At 46.0% G+C, this 17,984-nt stretch overlaps 1 protein-coding gene across 2 annotated transcripts in view; it reads right to left on the bottom strand.

The window, feature by feature from the left end:
- The window catches only part of LOC103269766 (major histocompatibility complex class I-related gene protein), a 19,653-nt gene extending 2,261 nt beyond the window's left edge, over positions 1-17,392 (bottom strand). Inside the window, exons 1-5 of one of the 2 annotated variants that reach the window (XM_021717228.1) lie at positions 17,259-17,392; positions 4,492-4,752; positions 3,624-3,899; positions 1,655-1,930; positions 331-435 (exon numbers count right to left, since the gene is read on the bottom strand). In XM_021717228.1, the coding sequence (XP_021572903.1) occupies positions 331-435; positions 1,655-1,930; positions 3,624-3,899; positions 4,492-4,752; positions 17,259-17,361 (1,021 nt within the window). In that variant the 5' untranslated portion in view covers positions 17,362-17,392. The remainder of the gene's footprint in view (positions 1-330; positions 436-1,654; positions 1,931-3,623; positions 3,900-4,491; positions 4,753-17,258) is intronic. The other variant, XM_021717229.1, reaches the window with a different exon arrangement.
- Positions 17,393-17,984: the final 592 nt, after the last annotated feature.

Below are 17,984 nucleotides of genomic sequence, written 5' to 3' on the forward strand. Positions count from 1 at the left end.
CCCAGCATCAACCTGCTAGGCTCCAGCGATCCTTCCACCTCAGCCTTCCAAGTAGCCAGAACTACAGGTGCGTGATACCATGCCCGGCTAAATTTTTATTTATTGTAGAGATGAGGTCTCGCCAAGTTGCCCGGGCTGATCTTGAACCCGTGGTTTCAGGCAATTCACTCACCTTGGCCTCCCAAAGTGCTGGGATTACAGGCTGAGCCACCGAGTCCAGCCTAACACATTTCTAAATAGAGCTCAGAGCAGCAGGTGCAGAAAATAAAACTCTGGAGAGCACCAGGAAAGAGTCTGCAGCCCCCTAGGTTGCTCCCACATGCCTCTTACCTCTGGGCCACCTTCTCCATGCTAGAACACCAGCTACAGCCAGGACAATGGCGAGGACAATGGAGATGGAAGCAGCTTTCATCAAGAGAGAGATCGTTTCTGATTCTGAAAGCAAGCAAATGAGGAAAAATCCACAAGTCCCCTTCTCATGCATGTTAACTTTCTGGAACTTCCGTCTTTCTAACTTTTTTGTGATCATTAGGAAGCCCATCACTATTTTTCTTACTGTTTCTTCTCACTTATCAATCTGATGGATAAGGAATATGTACTTGTGTTTTCCTGTGTTTAATTTTTTTTTTTTTTTTCTGAGTTGGAGTCTCACTCAGTCGCCCAGACTGGAGTGCAGTGGCAGCTTCCGGCCACTGCAGTCTCACCTCCTGGGCTCCAGCGATCCTTCCACCTCAGCCTTCCGAGTAGCCGGAATTACAGGTATGCGCTACCATGCCTGGCTGATTTTTTGATTTATTGTAGAGATGAGGTCTCACTGCCCAGGCGGGTCTCGAACTCGTGGACTCAGGCAATCCACTCACCTCAACCTCCCAAAGGCGCGGGATTATAGGCTGAGCCACCGAGCCTGGCTCTCCTGTGTTTAATTTTTAAAAGTTTTATGCTGAGCACAGTGGTTAAAGCCTGTAATCCCAGCACTTTGGGAGACCAAGGTGAGAGAATTGCCTGAGCCCGTGGGTTCAAGACCCGCCTGGGCAACATGGTGAGACCTTGTCTCTACAATAAATCAAAAAATTAGTCGGGCATGGTAGCATGCACCTGTAGTTCCGGCTACTTGGAAGACTGAGGCAGAAGGATTACCAGAGCCCAGCAGGTTGACACTGGGGTGACCGTAAGTGTGCCACTACACTCCAGCTTGGGCAATAAAGTGAGACTCCAACCAAAAAAAAAAAAAAAAAAAAACCAATTAAAAAAAAATTTAATTTGTACTATAGTAAATAGCAACAGAATAACCTACAGAAACAAAAGCTCTTTGGGGTCCTCAATAATTTTTAAGAGTATAAAGGAGTCCTTGGACTGAAAACTATGAGAATCACCAATTTAAAAGACTCATTCTATGTTAAAAAAAAAAGAGATAGGGTCTCGCTATGTTGACCAGGCTGGTCTTGAACTCCTGGACTCATACGATTCTGCTGCCTCCACCTCCCAAAGTGTTGGGATTACAGGTCTGAGCCACCACACCTGGCCGAAAAGACCCATTCTAAAGCATACCGGGTGATGGCATTGGTCCACCTTTCCTTGCCTGGAAGGCAGCATTGCTTCCTGCTCCCTCTTTCCTCAGTCTCATTCCCCAGACAGCCATGACTCCCATCCTTACCTTGGGGAACCTGATGAACCATGTGTAGGTCGCAGTGTTTCACATGGCAGGAGTAAAGGTCGCTGCTCTCGGGATCCTGCTCAACAGACACCCACGTCTGATAGGTTCCATCCCCACTGGGAAGAATGTCTCCATAATCCATTTCTTGGACAAGTTCTTCCCCATTTTTCATCCAGAGCATGGAAATTTCTGGGGGGTAAAAGCCATAAGCTCTGCAGAAGAGAGTTGTAATCCCTGGAAAAATTTCTTTGCGATTTACTCTGACCAGTGGGGGCTCTAGGAAGAAGAAGCCAAAGTCAAATCAAAATGTACTGAGCATACAACATTAGAACTTGACAACTAGCTTTCTCAATTAATTTTTTTCATTGCAGGAAACAGCTAATACCAAGAATGACCCAGAACCCAGGTTCATCAATAGCAAACCTATGTATTGTGTACTTCCCACAAGGGCAGTGTGCTAGGTCAAGAAGATCGTAGAGGGGAGCCATGCTCCATCCTCCAAGGGGGCAAAGCCATCTGGCTTTGAGCATTTGTAAAGGATGCTGGGATTGTTTGTTATTAACCTTCAAAATACCTTTGCGTCAAGGAAAACAGATCCACAAAATGTGTCACTTTTCCTGATAAGGAATTCCTCAAGAGACTGGTGATTAGAATTCCTTGTTCCCCCGTCTGTGTTTAGTGCAAATAAATAACACCGCCATCTCTGTTCGACTTTGGACCCCAATTTCATTGTGTACTCAGGCTGGCATTTTGATGACTGTCATCAGACACCAGCATATGTAATAGATCATGCCATGGTTGTGCTCTCAAAGGGGATACAGAAATTCATATCATAGAAGGGCTTCAGCAGCGACAACAAAGAATTATCCATTTGTGACCTTGCTTGTTGTGACTACTAGGTTAATTTTCCATATGGTCCTGTCCTGAATGTTTGCTGCTGAAATTGGGTCCTGGAGCCATACAGGGACCAATAGCTCATCTTTGAGACTCACTTTCTCACCCCACCTTATTATTTGCCACCCCCGAACGGGAAACAGCCTTCACTTCAACAATACCTTCCTGTTCTTTTCCCCAAGGTGTGGAAGTTAATAATAGAAAAAGGTTTTCCAACATTAAAAATAAAAGATATGGAAGACTGAGGCATAAGGATTGCTGGAGCCCAGCAGGTCAACACTGGGGTGGCCGTGAGTGTGCCACTGTACTCCAGCCTAGGCGATGGAATGAGACTCCAACTAAAAAATAAAAAGATTTTTTAAAAACGATAAATGCTACCAAGAGAAACTGCACTTTTTGACAGTGCCTGTTAGAAATTTATCCTAGCTCCTTTTCTTAGAGTTGGTTTTGATCCAAAGGTTGAAAATCCATCAGGACACTCATGGTAGATGGAGAGGAGGTTTGGAGGGGAAGCAGGTAGACTCAAGTCGAATTTTCTACACTTTTCCCTAGCATGATGCAGAAATAATTCATTTTAAATAATAAAATCATACATAAAAAGTTTTGTATTCAGTAAGAATTGACCACCTGAATCATATTTTTAAAGTATAAGAGGAACTCTTTGCTGGAAGGAATCTTCTCCTTAATTATTTAGTGAAGCAAGGGCCCTCTGGCTTCTCTGGAAGTCCAGATGTTCATTCCTACTGGTGTTGATGAGTCCTTAGTTACCACACAATTTTAAGAATGCTTCACCTCCCTAAGTATTTGCCAGCTTATCCTTGACGGGAGACAAAAATGACAGAGTTTGCCTCATTGGATCCCCAAAAAGGAGGTACCCGTGGAGGTCTCCACTCTGTCAAGACTAGTGTAATTGCTTGGTGAAGTAACCAGGGAAAGTTCTCAAGGGAAGTTAAAGATCCAATAGTCACCTAAGGAGATGGACTTGAGGATAGGGTGAATGAACCTAGGATAGAGCAAAACAACAAAATCAGTTGTTCTGAGGATGCAGGAACAAGGCGTTCTCACTTCCCTTTACCTGTCCTCTGGAGAGTCTCTTTCCCATACTCCAGGAATCTCTTTAGCCAGGCAATGCATTCTTCTTCCAGCCAGTTCTTCTGATACTGTAACTCATGCTGATTGGCCTCCCATGTCCGCTTGGTGATGTGAGCCACATTATCAACAGCCATCCAGGAGAGGGTGTCTTTATTGAAGATGATGAAGTCCTGGCCGTCATACGCATATTGGAGAAACCCCGTGGTGCTTCCGTCCTCCAGCAACTCACAGCCAATCATCCTCTGGTAAGTGTGAAACCCTGGAACACACGCCAGCCACGAAGGGGTCTACACAGGGACAGAGAGGGCTTCGGGTGATGGGACCAGGGGCATGGTTGGAAGCACCCTCTGCCCTAGATTACATCACCCACAGGCCTGCCCTGGTATCATTGAGAGATGGAAGTTCCCTCTGTGGAAGCCCACGTGGGAGTGGTAATTCCTGCCTTGGGGAGTGATTCTACCATGGGAATGATTATTGATAAACTGTGGTATTCCTACTGCCATGGAGGAGGGACAGAGGTAAGAGCCAGAAATGTCCCTGGGAAGCTAACGTCATTATGCACAAGCAAGTGGATCACTAAGCCTGCCACCAGGAAGTAGATGGATACAGAATGGAAAGGAGATGCGTGTCAGCCCTGAAAGGAAATAGGATGGGGACGGGTGGGGAGGAGGGGATGGGGCTCCTGGGAAAAGGATAGCTGGGAAGACACACAGGGCAGATGGGAGCCCTGACTCCATGACCTGATTTCCAGGCGTTGCCAAAAGCCATGTTGGCAACTCCTCCTTGGAGGTCACCTGGGGCCTCTCTGCTGGGTGGGTGAGGGGAGGGGCAGGCACCTGCTGCGTACACACCTGAGTGGTTGTGGAGCCTCTGCAGGTGCCTCAGTTCCACCTGGAACGCCTGCTGCCAGCCTCTCAGCAGCTGAGTGTACCTCTCCCAGTGGTCCGGCGCGAGGTGCTCCACCATCCATGGGGCCCGCGGCTCCTTCTGCCGAGTGACACTGTCATACGTGGTGATGGGGTGAGAGTCCACGTACCCCACGGAAATAAACTCGGGGACCCCGTGGCCAGGGTCTGAAACGCCCAGGCGAAAGTATCTCAGAGAGTGCATCCCTGGGAAGGAGGCAAAGAAGGAAGCTCTGTAGCGGCCCAGATGAGCCGGATCCACAACCCGCATCCCTTAACTCCCACATGAGTGATCCATGTTCAGCTGCACCCACGGCCCCTCCAGGCGCAGCTGCTGTTTCCTTTCACAGAGTGACAGACACCAGGAGTCAGCCTGGAGAGGACTTAGAGCTCTAGCCCAGTGGCTTGGACCCCTGTTTCTTCAGGTTTGGAAATTCAGGGTGGAATTTTCCAAGTAATCTCAATTTGTAAGGAAACTATAGAGTGCTGCTCTGGCCTTTGGGGGAAGGGCCTCTCACTGGGTCCCCAGGAGGTGCTGTCCCTGCCATGACTTCAGAAACTCTGAGGGCTTGAACACTCTGACAACCCAAGCCCTTTGTTTTACCAAAGAAGCTTCTGGTAGTTAAATGAGGTCCCCCTACTCCACCTCTGTGCGTGACTGTGTGAGCACACACACACACACACACACACACACACACACACACACACACACACACACGAGGACCCCCACTCCACCTCTGTGCGTGACTGTGTGAGCATACACACACACACACACACACATACACACACACACACACACACACACGTGCGCGCCAGGTCAGCAGGAGAACCCCCATTTGTGCTCATGGTTCAGGCTTCTTTTTTCTTTTTTTTTTTTTTGAGCTGTAGTCTCTATTACCTAGGCTAGAGTGCAGTGGCACGCTCACGGCTACCGCAGCCTTGACCTGCTGGGACTTTGGAGATCCTTCTGTCTCAGCCTTCCAAGTAGCTGGAACTACAGGTGCACACCACCACGCCTGGCTAATTTTTTGATTGATTGTAGAGAGGAGGTCTTGCCAAGTTGCCCAGGCTGGCCTTGAGCCCCTGGGCTCAGGCAGTCCTCTCGCCTCGGCCTCCCAAAGTGCTGGTATTACTGGCATGAGCCACTGTGCCCAGCCTTGGACTCAGGCTTCTTAAGAAAAAAAATTTTTTTTTGAGTCGGTGTCTCACTCTCTAAGACTTGAGTACTGTGGCAGGATCATGGCTCACCACAGCCTTGACCTTCTGAGTTCAGGTAATTCCCCCTATCTCAGCTTCTTGAGTAGCTAGGCAGGCGTGTGCCACCACAACTGGCTAATTTTTAAATTTTTTGTAGATAGGAGGTCTTGCTATGTTGCCTAGGCTGTTCTGGAACTCCTGGGCTCAAACAGTCTTCCCACCTTAGCCTCCCAAAATGCTGGGATTACAGATATGAGCCACTGTACTTGGTGAGAAAAATGTATTAAAAAGCACAGTGCTTTTCTTATTATACCAACCCACCTGTATTAACAGCTTTCTTACTCTTTTTCTATTTTTTTCTTCTGTCCAAATATCACTATAAGGATTGCAACAATCACCAAGGGTTAAGGCTAAACTAAATTGAAACATAACAGTGTGGCCCTCTCTTCCACTCCACACGGAACTTCTCTCAGCTTGTCCCGGAAACTCATGGGTTGGTAGAGACAGACAAGGTGGTTTCACCATAGAGTGATGGGTGTCACAAGGGGATCCAAGCTGGTATGGGCCCTCGGGGAAGACTTTGCAGAGAGGGTGATATCTTAGGGATAAATACGAGGACAGGTAAGAGGTGAGCAGGCGGGGGGGTGGGGGCGTGCAGAGGGCAGGCAGGGAACAGGGCGGAACCCCACATGCAGGCAAGAGGTTCAAGAAGGTGGGGTGTGTGCAGGAACCAGATGCCCTAGGACACCTGGGGAGCAGCATCACGGAGGGGACTGTGAGAGGTGTTGCCTGAGCGGCAGTGAGAGCATGACTGAGAAGGCCATGGCCCCCATGCCATGTCAAAGGCAGCAAGGGCTTTCTTCCCTTTCTCTGCCCAGTGGTGTCCAGAAACACCTGTCTGAGCCCTCTGTTACCTCCTGCCATCCTGACCCACCTAAATCCTTCCAGTCATCAAAACCTATCTCCAGAAACACTCCTAGAACCAGCCCTGACGTTTGCATGGCTGAGTCAAGATGACAAATGGAGGCCCCTATACCAGAGATCCAGATAGTTAAAAGGAATAAATCAAGCTAACAAGCTATTAAATGTGTTCTGTCCTCCTACCTTGAGAAATAACCCTTCATATGACCTCAAAGACCAAGTACAAATGAAAAATCTCAGATTGTAAAGTTCTGAGCCTGAATGTGGTAGCAGAGAGAAGCTGCCCCCTCACCCCCTCCAGCCCCTGGCCCTCAACCCAGACCAATCTTCTTTTGCATCTTTTGCTCAGTCCAGCCCTGCCAAGGGCTTTGTGTCCACTATTAAACACCCCTGCTCTCTTATCCAAGCTCCAGCCATAAGTGCTGTCTCTTGGCCACCCCTCAGGCCTAGCAGAGCCCTTATAAGCAGCACAGTTCACCCTTGGGGGACGGACGGAAGGAAGAGTGCTGGGTGAACCTCAGCAGCCCTGAATTGCCTGGGTACCTAGGGTATGGCCTCGCATGGCAAGGCACAGACATTGGGTGGCTGCCTCCCCTCAGCCTCTAGGACTGCTCACTCTGTGGGGAAGGATGTGGATGGTAGAGGCCCAAGTGGAGCTCTTGGAAGCGTAATACCCTATTGGGTCTTCTCTTGCCTGTTTCTAAGAGCTGTACTAGACATCACTTCCCCAAAGTCTTTCCAGACTGCCTAGCCCACTGCTGCTGATCTCTGTAGGAACTCCTAGCACTTGGATCTTCTGATGTGGCCCTTGTCACAGAACCTTGCATGGGTGTCAGGCTCCTGTTCCCCAGACTGAATACCACTTAGTGATGCCCATTCCTTCCTCTTCATTTACAAGCATATTGTTAAGACAAAAAAATCAGCTACCTGAGCGCAGAGACTCATGCCTGTAATCCTAACATTTTGGGAGGCCGAGATGAGAGGATCACTTGAGCCAGGAGTTTGAGACCATTCTAGGCAATGTGGTGAGATTGTGTCTCTACAAAAAAATTTTAAAATTAACCAGACGTGGTTATGCATGTCTGTAGTCCCAGTTACTTGGGAGGCTGAGGCAGGAGGATTGCCTGAGCTCAGGAGTTTGAGGCTGTGGTAAGCCATGATCCTGCAACTGTACTCCAGCGTGGACAAGAGTGAGACCCTAGATAGGGTCTCACTAAATGGATGAGCTTCTATTTAAGCAAGTTTGTCTATATTTTTCTTTTCTCTAAAACTGCTTCTGAAATAATTCATAATGTGCAGATTGTCTTTTAGAACTACCACCCCACACCTGGGGTACCCTTACCTTACTCACTAGGGGAGACAGGAAGCCCTGAGATGGAACCAGGCCTCCTAGGGCACCTTCTGACTGTGCCAATTCTGTAAAATCACTGTAGGCCCTTCTTTCTCCCTGCTCCTCGAGCTATGGTGGGTAGTTTGGCAGGGCTCAGAGCAGGTACTTCAGCCTCTGGGCTCCCTCCTCACAGGTCTGTCCTGATTGACAGCTGCGATGCTGAGCAGGAGGGAGGCTGGTCTCCCTCAGGCATGGGCAGCATGAGGGCTCCCAGGCCCCTCTGTGTTGCTTTGACCTTTTACTTCTCCCTTTCTCTTCATAAAAGGGTTGGCTCTTATGAAAACAAGAACCAGAGAGTGAAGCAGAGCACACATTCCATCATAAAACCAACAGCTGCCATATTCTGCCTTCCATTTGCTCTCCCTTTGCTTACCTGCCACTTGCGTCTCAATCTTAAAGTACTTAAGAGCTGGGACTTCAGCTGGGCTCTGTGGCTCAGCCTGTAATCCCATGCCTTGGGAGGCTTAGGTTAGTGGATTGCCTGAGCCCGCGGGTTCGAGTCCCGCCTGGGAAACTTGGTGAGATCTCATCTCTACAATAAATCAAAAAAATTAGCCGGGTGTGGTAGCGTACGCCTGTAGTTCCAGCTTACTTGGAAGGCTGAGGCAGAAGGATCGCCGGAGCCCCAGCAGATCGAGGCTGTGGTGGCCAGGAGCGGCCACTGCACTCCAGTTTGGGCGATAGAGTGAGACTCCAACTCAAAAAAAAAAGAACCGGGACTTCATTTTTTTTCTTTTGTAAGGCCTAGTGTGGGGAGCTTGGAACATGGCAGGAGCCTGGTAAATGTTTGGTAAATTGTTGGTGACACCAGACATGGTGGCTAACACCTGTTATCCCAGCACTTTGGGAGGCCAGGGCAGGATGATTGCTAGAGCCCAGGAGTTCAAGACAAGCCTGGGCAACATAGCGAGACCCCACCTCTACAAAAAAAAAATTTTTTAATTTGCTGGGTGTGGTGTTATGTGCCTATAGCCTAACTACTCAGGAGGCTGAGGCAAAAGAATCGCCTGAGCCCAAGAGGTCGAGGTTGCAATAAGCCATGATCATCCCACTGCACTCCAGCCCGGGCAACAGAGTGAGACCCCAACTAAAAAAATTAAATTAAGAAATATATTGTTGGTAAAACACTTTATTTCTCTACTTTGGCATAATAAAATATGTGAAAATGAATAAAAATCTATTTAACCTTGAACTTAAACTTTAAAACCCATTTTTCATTCAAGGGAAAGCTGGTGAACAGAACACAGAGCTGAAAGCTAATCTGCATCCAATCTGGAATTTGCAGAAGGTACATATATGCTGGAATCTGCAAACAATTCTGAGATGGTGCTAATTCTTCATATCTGGAAAGGTTTCGTGGCTACTCTGGAGATATGCAACTATCTAAAGGAGGAGGCAAAAGGAGGAACAAGTCAAGAACATTCATTCTCACACTTTATATTCTTTTGTATATTCAACACCTCGTCTTTGCCAGATAGTCTTCTAGGCCCTGAGTACACATCAAACAAAACAGGGAAAAATGTCTGCCCTCATGGAGTCTACACTCTAGTGGGGGGATGGGGAAAAAACAGACCATACAAAATAAACACAATATATAATTTTTAAAAGTGCAGTGGAGAAAAATTAAGCTGCAAAGAGGAATAGGCAACACCATTTAAAATAGGAAGGCCTCACCGGGCTCGGTGGCTCAGCCTGTAATCCTGCGCCTTTGGGAGGCTGAGGTGAGTGGATTGCCCAAACCCGCGGGTTCGAGACCCGCCTGGGTAGTGAGACCTCATCCTACAATAAATAAAAAAATCAGCCAGGTGTGGTAGCACATGCCTTTAATTCCAGCTACTTGGAAGGCTGAGGCGGAAGGATCGCCGGAGCCCAGCAGGTCGAGGCTGCGGTGGCTGGGAGCGGCCACTGCACTCCAGTCTGGGCAACAGAGTGAGACTCCAACTCAAACAATAAAAAAAATAAAATAAAATAAAATAGGAAGGCCAATCAAGAAGATGACTTTTGAAAAAGTCCCCACAGGGAGTGAGGAAGGTAAGCAGATACCTAGGGACAGCAGCCTGGGCAGGCTGGACCACATAAAGGGCTCCAAGGAAAGAACTGCCTGGCATGTTTCAGAAGCAGCAAGAAGGCTGTGGCTGGAGCTGAGGGAGTGAGGGCAAAGAAGAAGGAAGGAGCCAAGTCCACAGTTCTTCATAGGGGAAAAAAAAATCTCACTGAAATCAGATTTTAGGTAAATAATGAGAGCAGGAAAATAAGAAGAAAGGGAAATGATGCTGTGTTACTGAGCTAAGTTGGATTGGGGTAGAACTTACCCAGGAACTCAGGTTTTCTTTTTTTATGACCTCTAGGGTCTACATTTCTGGTGTGTTGCCAACAAGCAAAAACACATGTTAACAACTTGGGGCATTAACTGCCCAAAAGGAGGATATATTCTAGATGTCTATCACCGAAATCATTACAATTCATGTATTTTTGCTTTCTTGTAAAAATATAACTTCATGAAAATTTGCATTTTCCAGAGTTAAAAGAGGTAGATAGAGAGGAATACGGCCAGTTGACAATACTGTCCAAGTGCATCAGAGTGTCCTTTTTTTGACCTCAAATCTAATTCCTGGTTTGGGAACCGTTATTCTCCACCAGCCAGACTTGACTTCATACACAGCTTGGCACCTAAAGGCTGGGCTCCATCGGCCAATCACTCGCCTATCTGCCCCTCATTCAGCCCAGCATGGCTCTACCGGACAGCACAGCACTCTCCTCTTCATTTACCATGGACCTAGTGACCCAGCTGGGGCCTCCGTGCTTGCTCCCATGCTTGAGCTGTGACGAGAAGTCAGTCAACACATGGTAAGTCAGTAGCTCACAACAGAAAAAATGGGGAAAAGTCCAGGATACCCTGTCCTTCAATGTACATTAAACCTTGTGATCGCTTATTATCCTACCAGGATAGGTTGTCCAGATGATCACATGTCTAGTATAATTATTAAGGTTGAATCATTTGCATTTGAATGCTTTGCTTTGTTTTTGTTTTTGTTTTTAAGAGACAGAGTCTCACTCTGTTACCTAGGCTGGAGTGCATTGGCACCATCATAGCTCACTGTGACCTCAAACTCCTGGTCTCAAATTATCCTCTTGCCTTGGCCTCTGAAAGTGCTGGGATTACAGGCATGGACCGCCATGCCCAGCCAGGTTGAATCATTTGAAAAGTCTGATATTTGAACATTTTTGGTCTACAAAAATGGCGATTTCATACCATTTGATCTAATCTTCTGATTCTCTCTTCTTGCTCCAATAATTATAAAGTTAGATTTCTCTCTCTCTCTTTCTATGAATAGATCATCAACATCAACTCACTTATTGAGCTGAAATAATTTACAATGACCACATTTAGAATCTGGTCTTCTGTCCAGGACAGCAGAGCTGTTTTTTGAGGGGAATTTGCTTCTCTGTCCCATCAGCTTCTGACAGATACTGATGGAGAGCTTGAACAACACAGCCAAACAGCTCTTAGATAGGTGCAGTGGCTACTTAAATTATGTTCCCTTTAATTTGCAAATTAACCAGTCAGATCATTTTTACAAAAGGCTGTGAAAATCACTGGATTATAAAATAATTAATAGACCAGGCTCAGTGGCTCATGCCTGTAATCCCTTTACTTTTGGAGGCTGAGATGGGAGGACTGCTCGAACCCAGGAGTTTGAGGACAGCCTGGGCAACATAGTGAGACCTCATCTCTACAAAAATAAAAAATTAGCCAGGTGAGGTGACACACACCTGTAATCCCAACTACTCAGGAGGCTGAGGAGAGAGGATTGCCTGAGCCTAGGAGATTGAGGCTGCAGTGAGCTATGATCGCACCACTGCACTCCCGCCTGGGTGATAGAGTGAAATCCTGACTCTAAAATAAAATAAAATAAAATAAAACAATAAAATGTCTTCAGGCATTTATCCATGGGGAAAATTCTTACTTATTTAGATCTACTATGTACACATACTTGAGAGGCAATGTTAGGAAGCAAAAACAAGCCAGGTGCTAGTTCTTTTCTCCAGGAACTTACAGTACTATTGGGGAACTAAAGCACATGACATAAATAAATGCAATGCAACAACACACGGCAATCAGCAGCAAGTGCCACACGAGAGGCACCAAAGGAGTACTCCAGCACTCAGGGAAGACACCCTTCTCCTCTATGAAAGGCTCCCTAGTGTAGGGGCACTTTGGCAATCCCACCCCAGGTTTAGGCTTCTAACCCCTGAATCATCACTGCTCTTTCCCGCCCCCTTGTGTCAGGATGACTCACTGACTTCCCAGTCCCTAGGGCCCTGGACTCCAGAACTTCCTACAGGTGGCGGTAGGTCCAGATGGGATAACCAGGTCAACACAGTCTGATTATTTGTTGGTCCTCCCAAGTAGCCCAATGCCTTAATAAAGTCAAAATGATTATGATTCCTGGGAACTACTCTTTGGAATTTCAGGCATGATGGGAATGAGGGGGGAGAAGTAGATGGTGATAAGGGGACTTTGGACACTTCTCAGACCATGCAGTGATGTGGATGGCTGTGCAGCAAGAACTGTTGGTTCCCCCTCCTAAGGACTTGTCTGACTACAGGATCCTACAACGAGCCTAAAAGTGCTGAATGTGACTGTCTGACTTCTTAGCTACTCTTTTTGAGGCTACCCTTTTGAAGATTACCCATGTCTCATTTCATGTAGATTTAATTCTTTTCTGAATGTCCAGTAAGCACAGTCCCAGCTCCTGGGGATATAGCAATAAACACATCAAAGTCCCAGTCTTCTGAGCTAATTTCTAAAAGGGAGATTGGTAATAAATAAATATATAAGGCCAGGCACAGTGGCTCACACTTGTAATCCCAGCACTTTGGAAGGCCGAGGAGGGAGGATTGTTTGAGCCTAGGAGTTCAAAAGCAGCCTAGGCAACATAGCAAGACCGCATCTCAATAAATAAATACATGTAACACAAGCTCAGGTATTGATAAAGGTCATGAAAACAAACAAAGCAGAAAAGGTTGATCTGTTAGAGGGACCAGGAAACTCCTCTCTGAGCAGGTGGCATTTGAGCAGAGATGTGAATGGAGTAAGGAAGTGAGCTGTGGGAGAAAAGCCTTCCAAACAGAGCAGCGAGCCCAAATACTTGTATAGGGTGTATGCCTGGTATGTTTGAGGCAGTGAGGAGGCCACTGTTGGGCCATGTGGAATTTTGGAGAACAAATAATGAGCTCTAGTCTTTTTCTTTAGTACTCTCTGCATACAATGATAATCATATGTCTCATATTCCAAGAAGAATCCCAATTTTATAAATTTTATCCTTCTTTTTTTTTTTAGTTGACGTCTCACTCTGTCGCCCAGGCTGGAGTGCAGTGGTATGCTCACGGCCACCGCAGCCTTGACCTGCTGGGCTCAGGTGATCCTTCCACCTCAGCCTTCCAAGTAGCTGGAACTACAGGTGTGTGCCACCACACCTGGATATATATATATATATATATATTTTTTTTTTTTTTTAATTGTAGAGACGAGGCCTCGCCAAGTTGCCCAGGCTGGTCTCAAACCCCTGAGCTCAGGCAGTCCTCTTGCCTCTGCCTCACAAAATGCTGGGATTACAGGCATGAGCCACTGTGCCTGGCTTTTTCTTTTAAAATGATTCATTGAAGTTGTAACAAAATGTGACTTGATAGGTATACTCTTGAAAGATTTTCCCTAATAAGTATAAATTCGGATATCAGGAAGAATGTCCTTTGTCATCTGTCTCAATTTGGGTTTCCTAAAATAAATGTTTAAGGAGTCGTGTGTTTGATCTTTAACTTAGGCTTCTCCTTCCAGTTCTTGGCAATCCTGTGGAGTAAGAGCATTGATGTCAAGTGAGAACAGACAGACATTCCAACTAGTCCAAAGAAAAATCTACAAGTTAGTTGAATTTCTCAAATTTAGATAGATTTAATGTCAACCAAGAAGAGGGCGCTAGGGGAGTAAAATACTGTCTTGGAGGAATTTCTGTTGCTTGTACCTTGGCAACAGCTCCATGGAAACAGGCTGACGTCTAATAAAGTCTGTAGCAAATGCCCATATTTTCTCATGTTAACTCTTTGAACTCAAGGTCATTTCTAAGCAGTTAATCTGCAAGTCGGTCTTTTGACACTAGCCCAGCTGGCAGCTTATGGAGCTTATCCATCATCAGTCCTTGTCTGTGAAGGACTCCACCATTCATGAAGTAGATTCATACAGCAGATTGGTACATCCATAAAATTATGAGTAATATCACAAGACTGACCTTGATTATGTCAGGATGAAACACACAAAGCCACATATGGCTAGGCATCACAAATCTGATGCATGCCCCTGGCCTGATTGCACCCACCCATATTGCCAGTTCACAGTGTTGAAATGAAGAACAAGATGAGTTGTAAAAGCATGAAACACCTTCTAACACAAATCCTGCAACTACAGTAAACCACAGTTTCAAAATTGCATTCTTGCTGCCCAATCTGTCTGTGGCTCATAGTCAGATAACTGCAATTTCTTAGGGACGTTACCTTTGAACATAAGTTCACTCAGGAAGCATTTATTAAATGCCTATTGGGCACTAGGTAGTGCCAGAGAGATAAGAGAAAAATGAGCATATCTCTCCCTGCCTTTAAGGAGATCCTCAAAAGGAAGCTTTTTGTAAATAGAAAATTATAGAACTGTGAACAGGAGCGCTGGGGACACAAAAGAAGGAGCAGTCAACTGCAGCTATGCAGTCGATGAGAGAAACATTGTGGAAGTAGTATTGGAGTTATTTTGACATTTCCTGGAGTTGTGACCCCAATTACTCTGGTATCTCCTCCCTGTATTCCCCCATCTATCAATGGTATAGAAACTCCCATTCAGGGCTCACACTAGGCAAAAATATCAAGTAGACTAAATCTTTCTTCATAATCTCATATCCTTTCCCTGTCAATGTCCCTTGAAGCTCAGGAATGTCCAGTCAGGGTCCTGGCAGGAAATAGCCTTTACCCCAGATGGGGCACATGGAGAGACCTTAGTGAAGGGACTCCCTGCAGAGATATGGTCAAGGTTAAGGAAACAAAGAAGGCTGATGGGCACCAAGTGGCTAGCCACTGTGGGAGTCTTTCACCCCTAGGGTCGAAGGGATAAGAATAGCCCGTAGAGTTACTGAAGTCCAGTGAGAGCTAGAACCATAAAGAAGGGGCTATTCAGGAAAGACTGTATCATGGAAGGACACAGCTGCTGCCAGGGACATTACAGAAGGAGGGGAAGGAGCAAGAAAAGACATATTCCAGCCTCTCCTTCTTCCCTGAACACTGATCTCTCTCTTCTCAACGTCTCCCATTGGGTGAACCCAAGCAGAAATCAGCCTGCACAAGAGACTGGGCGATGCAGTCTAGCAGTCAGCCTCCAGGACAAAAACAGGACAGAGAAGGCCAGAGTCTAAGGAGTCACCAGCACAGATGGCCTTTTCTTCCCTTTATGACTTATTTCCCACTTCACCAATTATCCAAGTGACAAGTCTTCACATACAAAGGTACAGTGACATCTATCGTGGAAAGGCCGTAGACTGAAGACCAGAAGACCTGAGATCTACTTCAGATTGCTCATCATGTGAGTATGGTCAGTCTCTTGACACCTAGAGAAAAGTCTAGGCCTCATCGTTAAACGGGAATATTTTCTTATCACAAATGGCTGGTGAAACTGTCACTTGGGATAATATGTTTAAGGAATATTGGTTCATATTATTGAAGAATTCTTTGAGAATCACACAGAGGTAAGATAAAAGATTTTTAACTTCTAAACATATTACCCTTCATCCTAAGTGAACTAATTCAGGAACAGAAAACCAAACACCGCATGTTCTCACTTAAAAGTGGGAGCTAAACTAAGGATCTGCAGAGACATAGCGAATGGTATAATGGGGACACTGGAGATTCAGAATGGGGGTGGGGTGGGGAGAAGGGATGGAGGGATGAAAAATCACCTATCTGGTACAATGTGCACAGGTGGGGGTGGTGGGTACACTTAAAGACCAGACCAACAACTATTTGTATCCCCTAAAGCTATTGAAATAAAGAAAAAAAAAAAACCACCCTTCCTTCCTCCCTTCCTCGGTCATCTTCTGCCTCTTACCCTCACCCCCAATCTTTCCCATAAATTACAACATTAAATTTTCATGGAAGCAGAAAATATAGCAGATAGACAAATTTTATTCACTGTCATATTTCCCAAAGTGCCTGGCATATAGTAGGCTGTCAATCAATGTTTGTAGAATTAATACATGGATTTATGTTTTTTAATTGATGTACATTTATGGGGTACAAGTGCAATTTTGTTAAGTGCATAGTTGCAAAGCGGTCAGGTTAGAACTTTAGGGTATCTATCACCCAAATAACGTTCACCATTAAATAATCGCATTGCCCATCCCTCCCACTCCCTCACCCTTCTGAGTCTCCATGGTCTACTGATGCACTCACTATGTCCATGGATGATCTAAAAGAGCTCCTTCTTATCATGTTCATCAGTCACCACCTACGGCAATGGCCAAGTCTGAGTTCTGGACACTGCCTGCCAACACCCTTACAAGAGCCAGCCCCCAGCTTTAAGAGCAGTTGCTTAGGGCAGAGGAGCCTAGTACTTCCAGCCTATGGGCCTTCTCATGTATTTGAGGCAACAGAAGGCATGTGATTCGCGCGTCTCACAGGTTCTCAAAACAAGAAAAATTCTTCCTCAAAACAAGAAAAATTCTTCCTTCTACTCACCCAGTAGACAAGCCCAGAGCTGTGGTTTTATCTTTCTTGGGTCTTTTGTTACTGGTAGGGTTTGTGGTGAGGAGAAAAAACATAAATAAACCTGAACAATAGATCTGCCCCACTGTTCAGGGCCCCTGAAACTGACTGTTAGAAAGGAGGAAAAACATTAGTAAAAGAAAGGGTATGAGCAGAAAAGAAGGGAAACAATACTTACAGAGAAAGTGAGGAAATTGTGGGGAGCCTTTCCAGAATGGCTTCCACCTCCTCAGAAGGTGGAAACCGCTACAAACAGGAATTGGAGGGCTGTTCCACGGCTCTTACAGGTCCTGAGTGTTCTGTCCCTGGTTTCTACATTTTTTTCACCACAAGTTTTAGGAGGAAAAGCTGTTCCTCCTGGGCTGCGTCAGCTTTGGAGTTAGGAGCAAAGAGAACTTCAGGTACTCACGGGCACTGGTGTGCTTCATCATGAATACAATGATGAGAGGAAAGAGGAACACCATCAGTTTCCCTGAAGTCCTTCTCTTTCTGGATTCTTTTAACCAAAACATTGGCAGGTCCCTGTTAATCCTTTTGAGAACCTCTTGGGTGATTTAGCAACAGAGTGACACACGCAGAGCCCTCTCCCAATAAGACCAGGAAAACTATGATTGTCAACAGTTGCTAGGTAGAATACAGACACAAACTGAAAGCACTGAGTCCCTTCCTGGTAACTTTTAACCCTTTGTTGGCTTCAGACACTGCTTGCTCCTTGTGGTGTGCTCGTCTTCACCCCGTTTCCAACTTTTATTTATAGAGCACAGTTGTGTTCAAGGCACAGGGAAACAGATTAATAATGTCTGGATAATCAGGGAACTCTCGTTGAAGAACTTGCTTTTTCCCCGGAGCTGAGATCTTTGCCCCAGCTTCAGTGGGAGAGTCACATAAAGTTTCCAGGGTTTGGAATTCCCTGCTCCCTACAATGCCATAGTCCCTATGCCTGAGATAGCAGGTATCACTTAGATTGTCCTGTAATCTTTAGCTTGAGTCTGTCTTCCATGCTGCCCTAGCACCCAACATAATAAGCTAAAAAAAAATAAATAAAGGGCAAGAGAAAGGCCTAAGAGAAGATTCTGAGGGGCAGCATTCTTGGTTTGCTCAATTAGCAATCTCCAGGATCAAGCTGTGGTTACAC

This window comes from Carlito syrichta, unplaced genomic scaffold (genome assembly GCF_000164805.1).
Source record: "Carlito syrichta isolate Samal-C Ts95f unplaced genomic scaffold, Tarsius_syrichta-2.0.1 Scaffold309479, whole genome shotgun sequence".
In the NCBI taxonomy this organism is placed as follows: domain Eukaryota; kingdom Metazoa; phylum Chordata; class Mammalia; order Primates; family Tarsiidae; genus Carlito; species Carlito syrichta.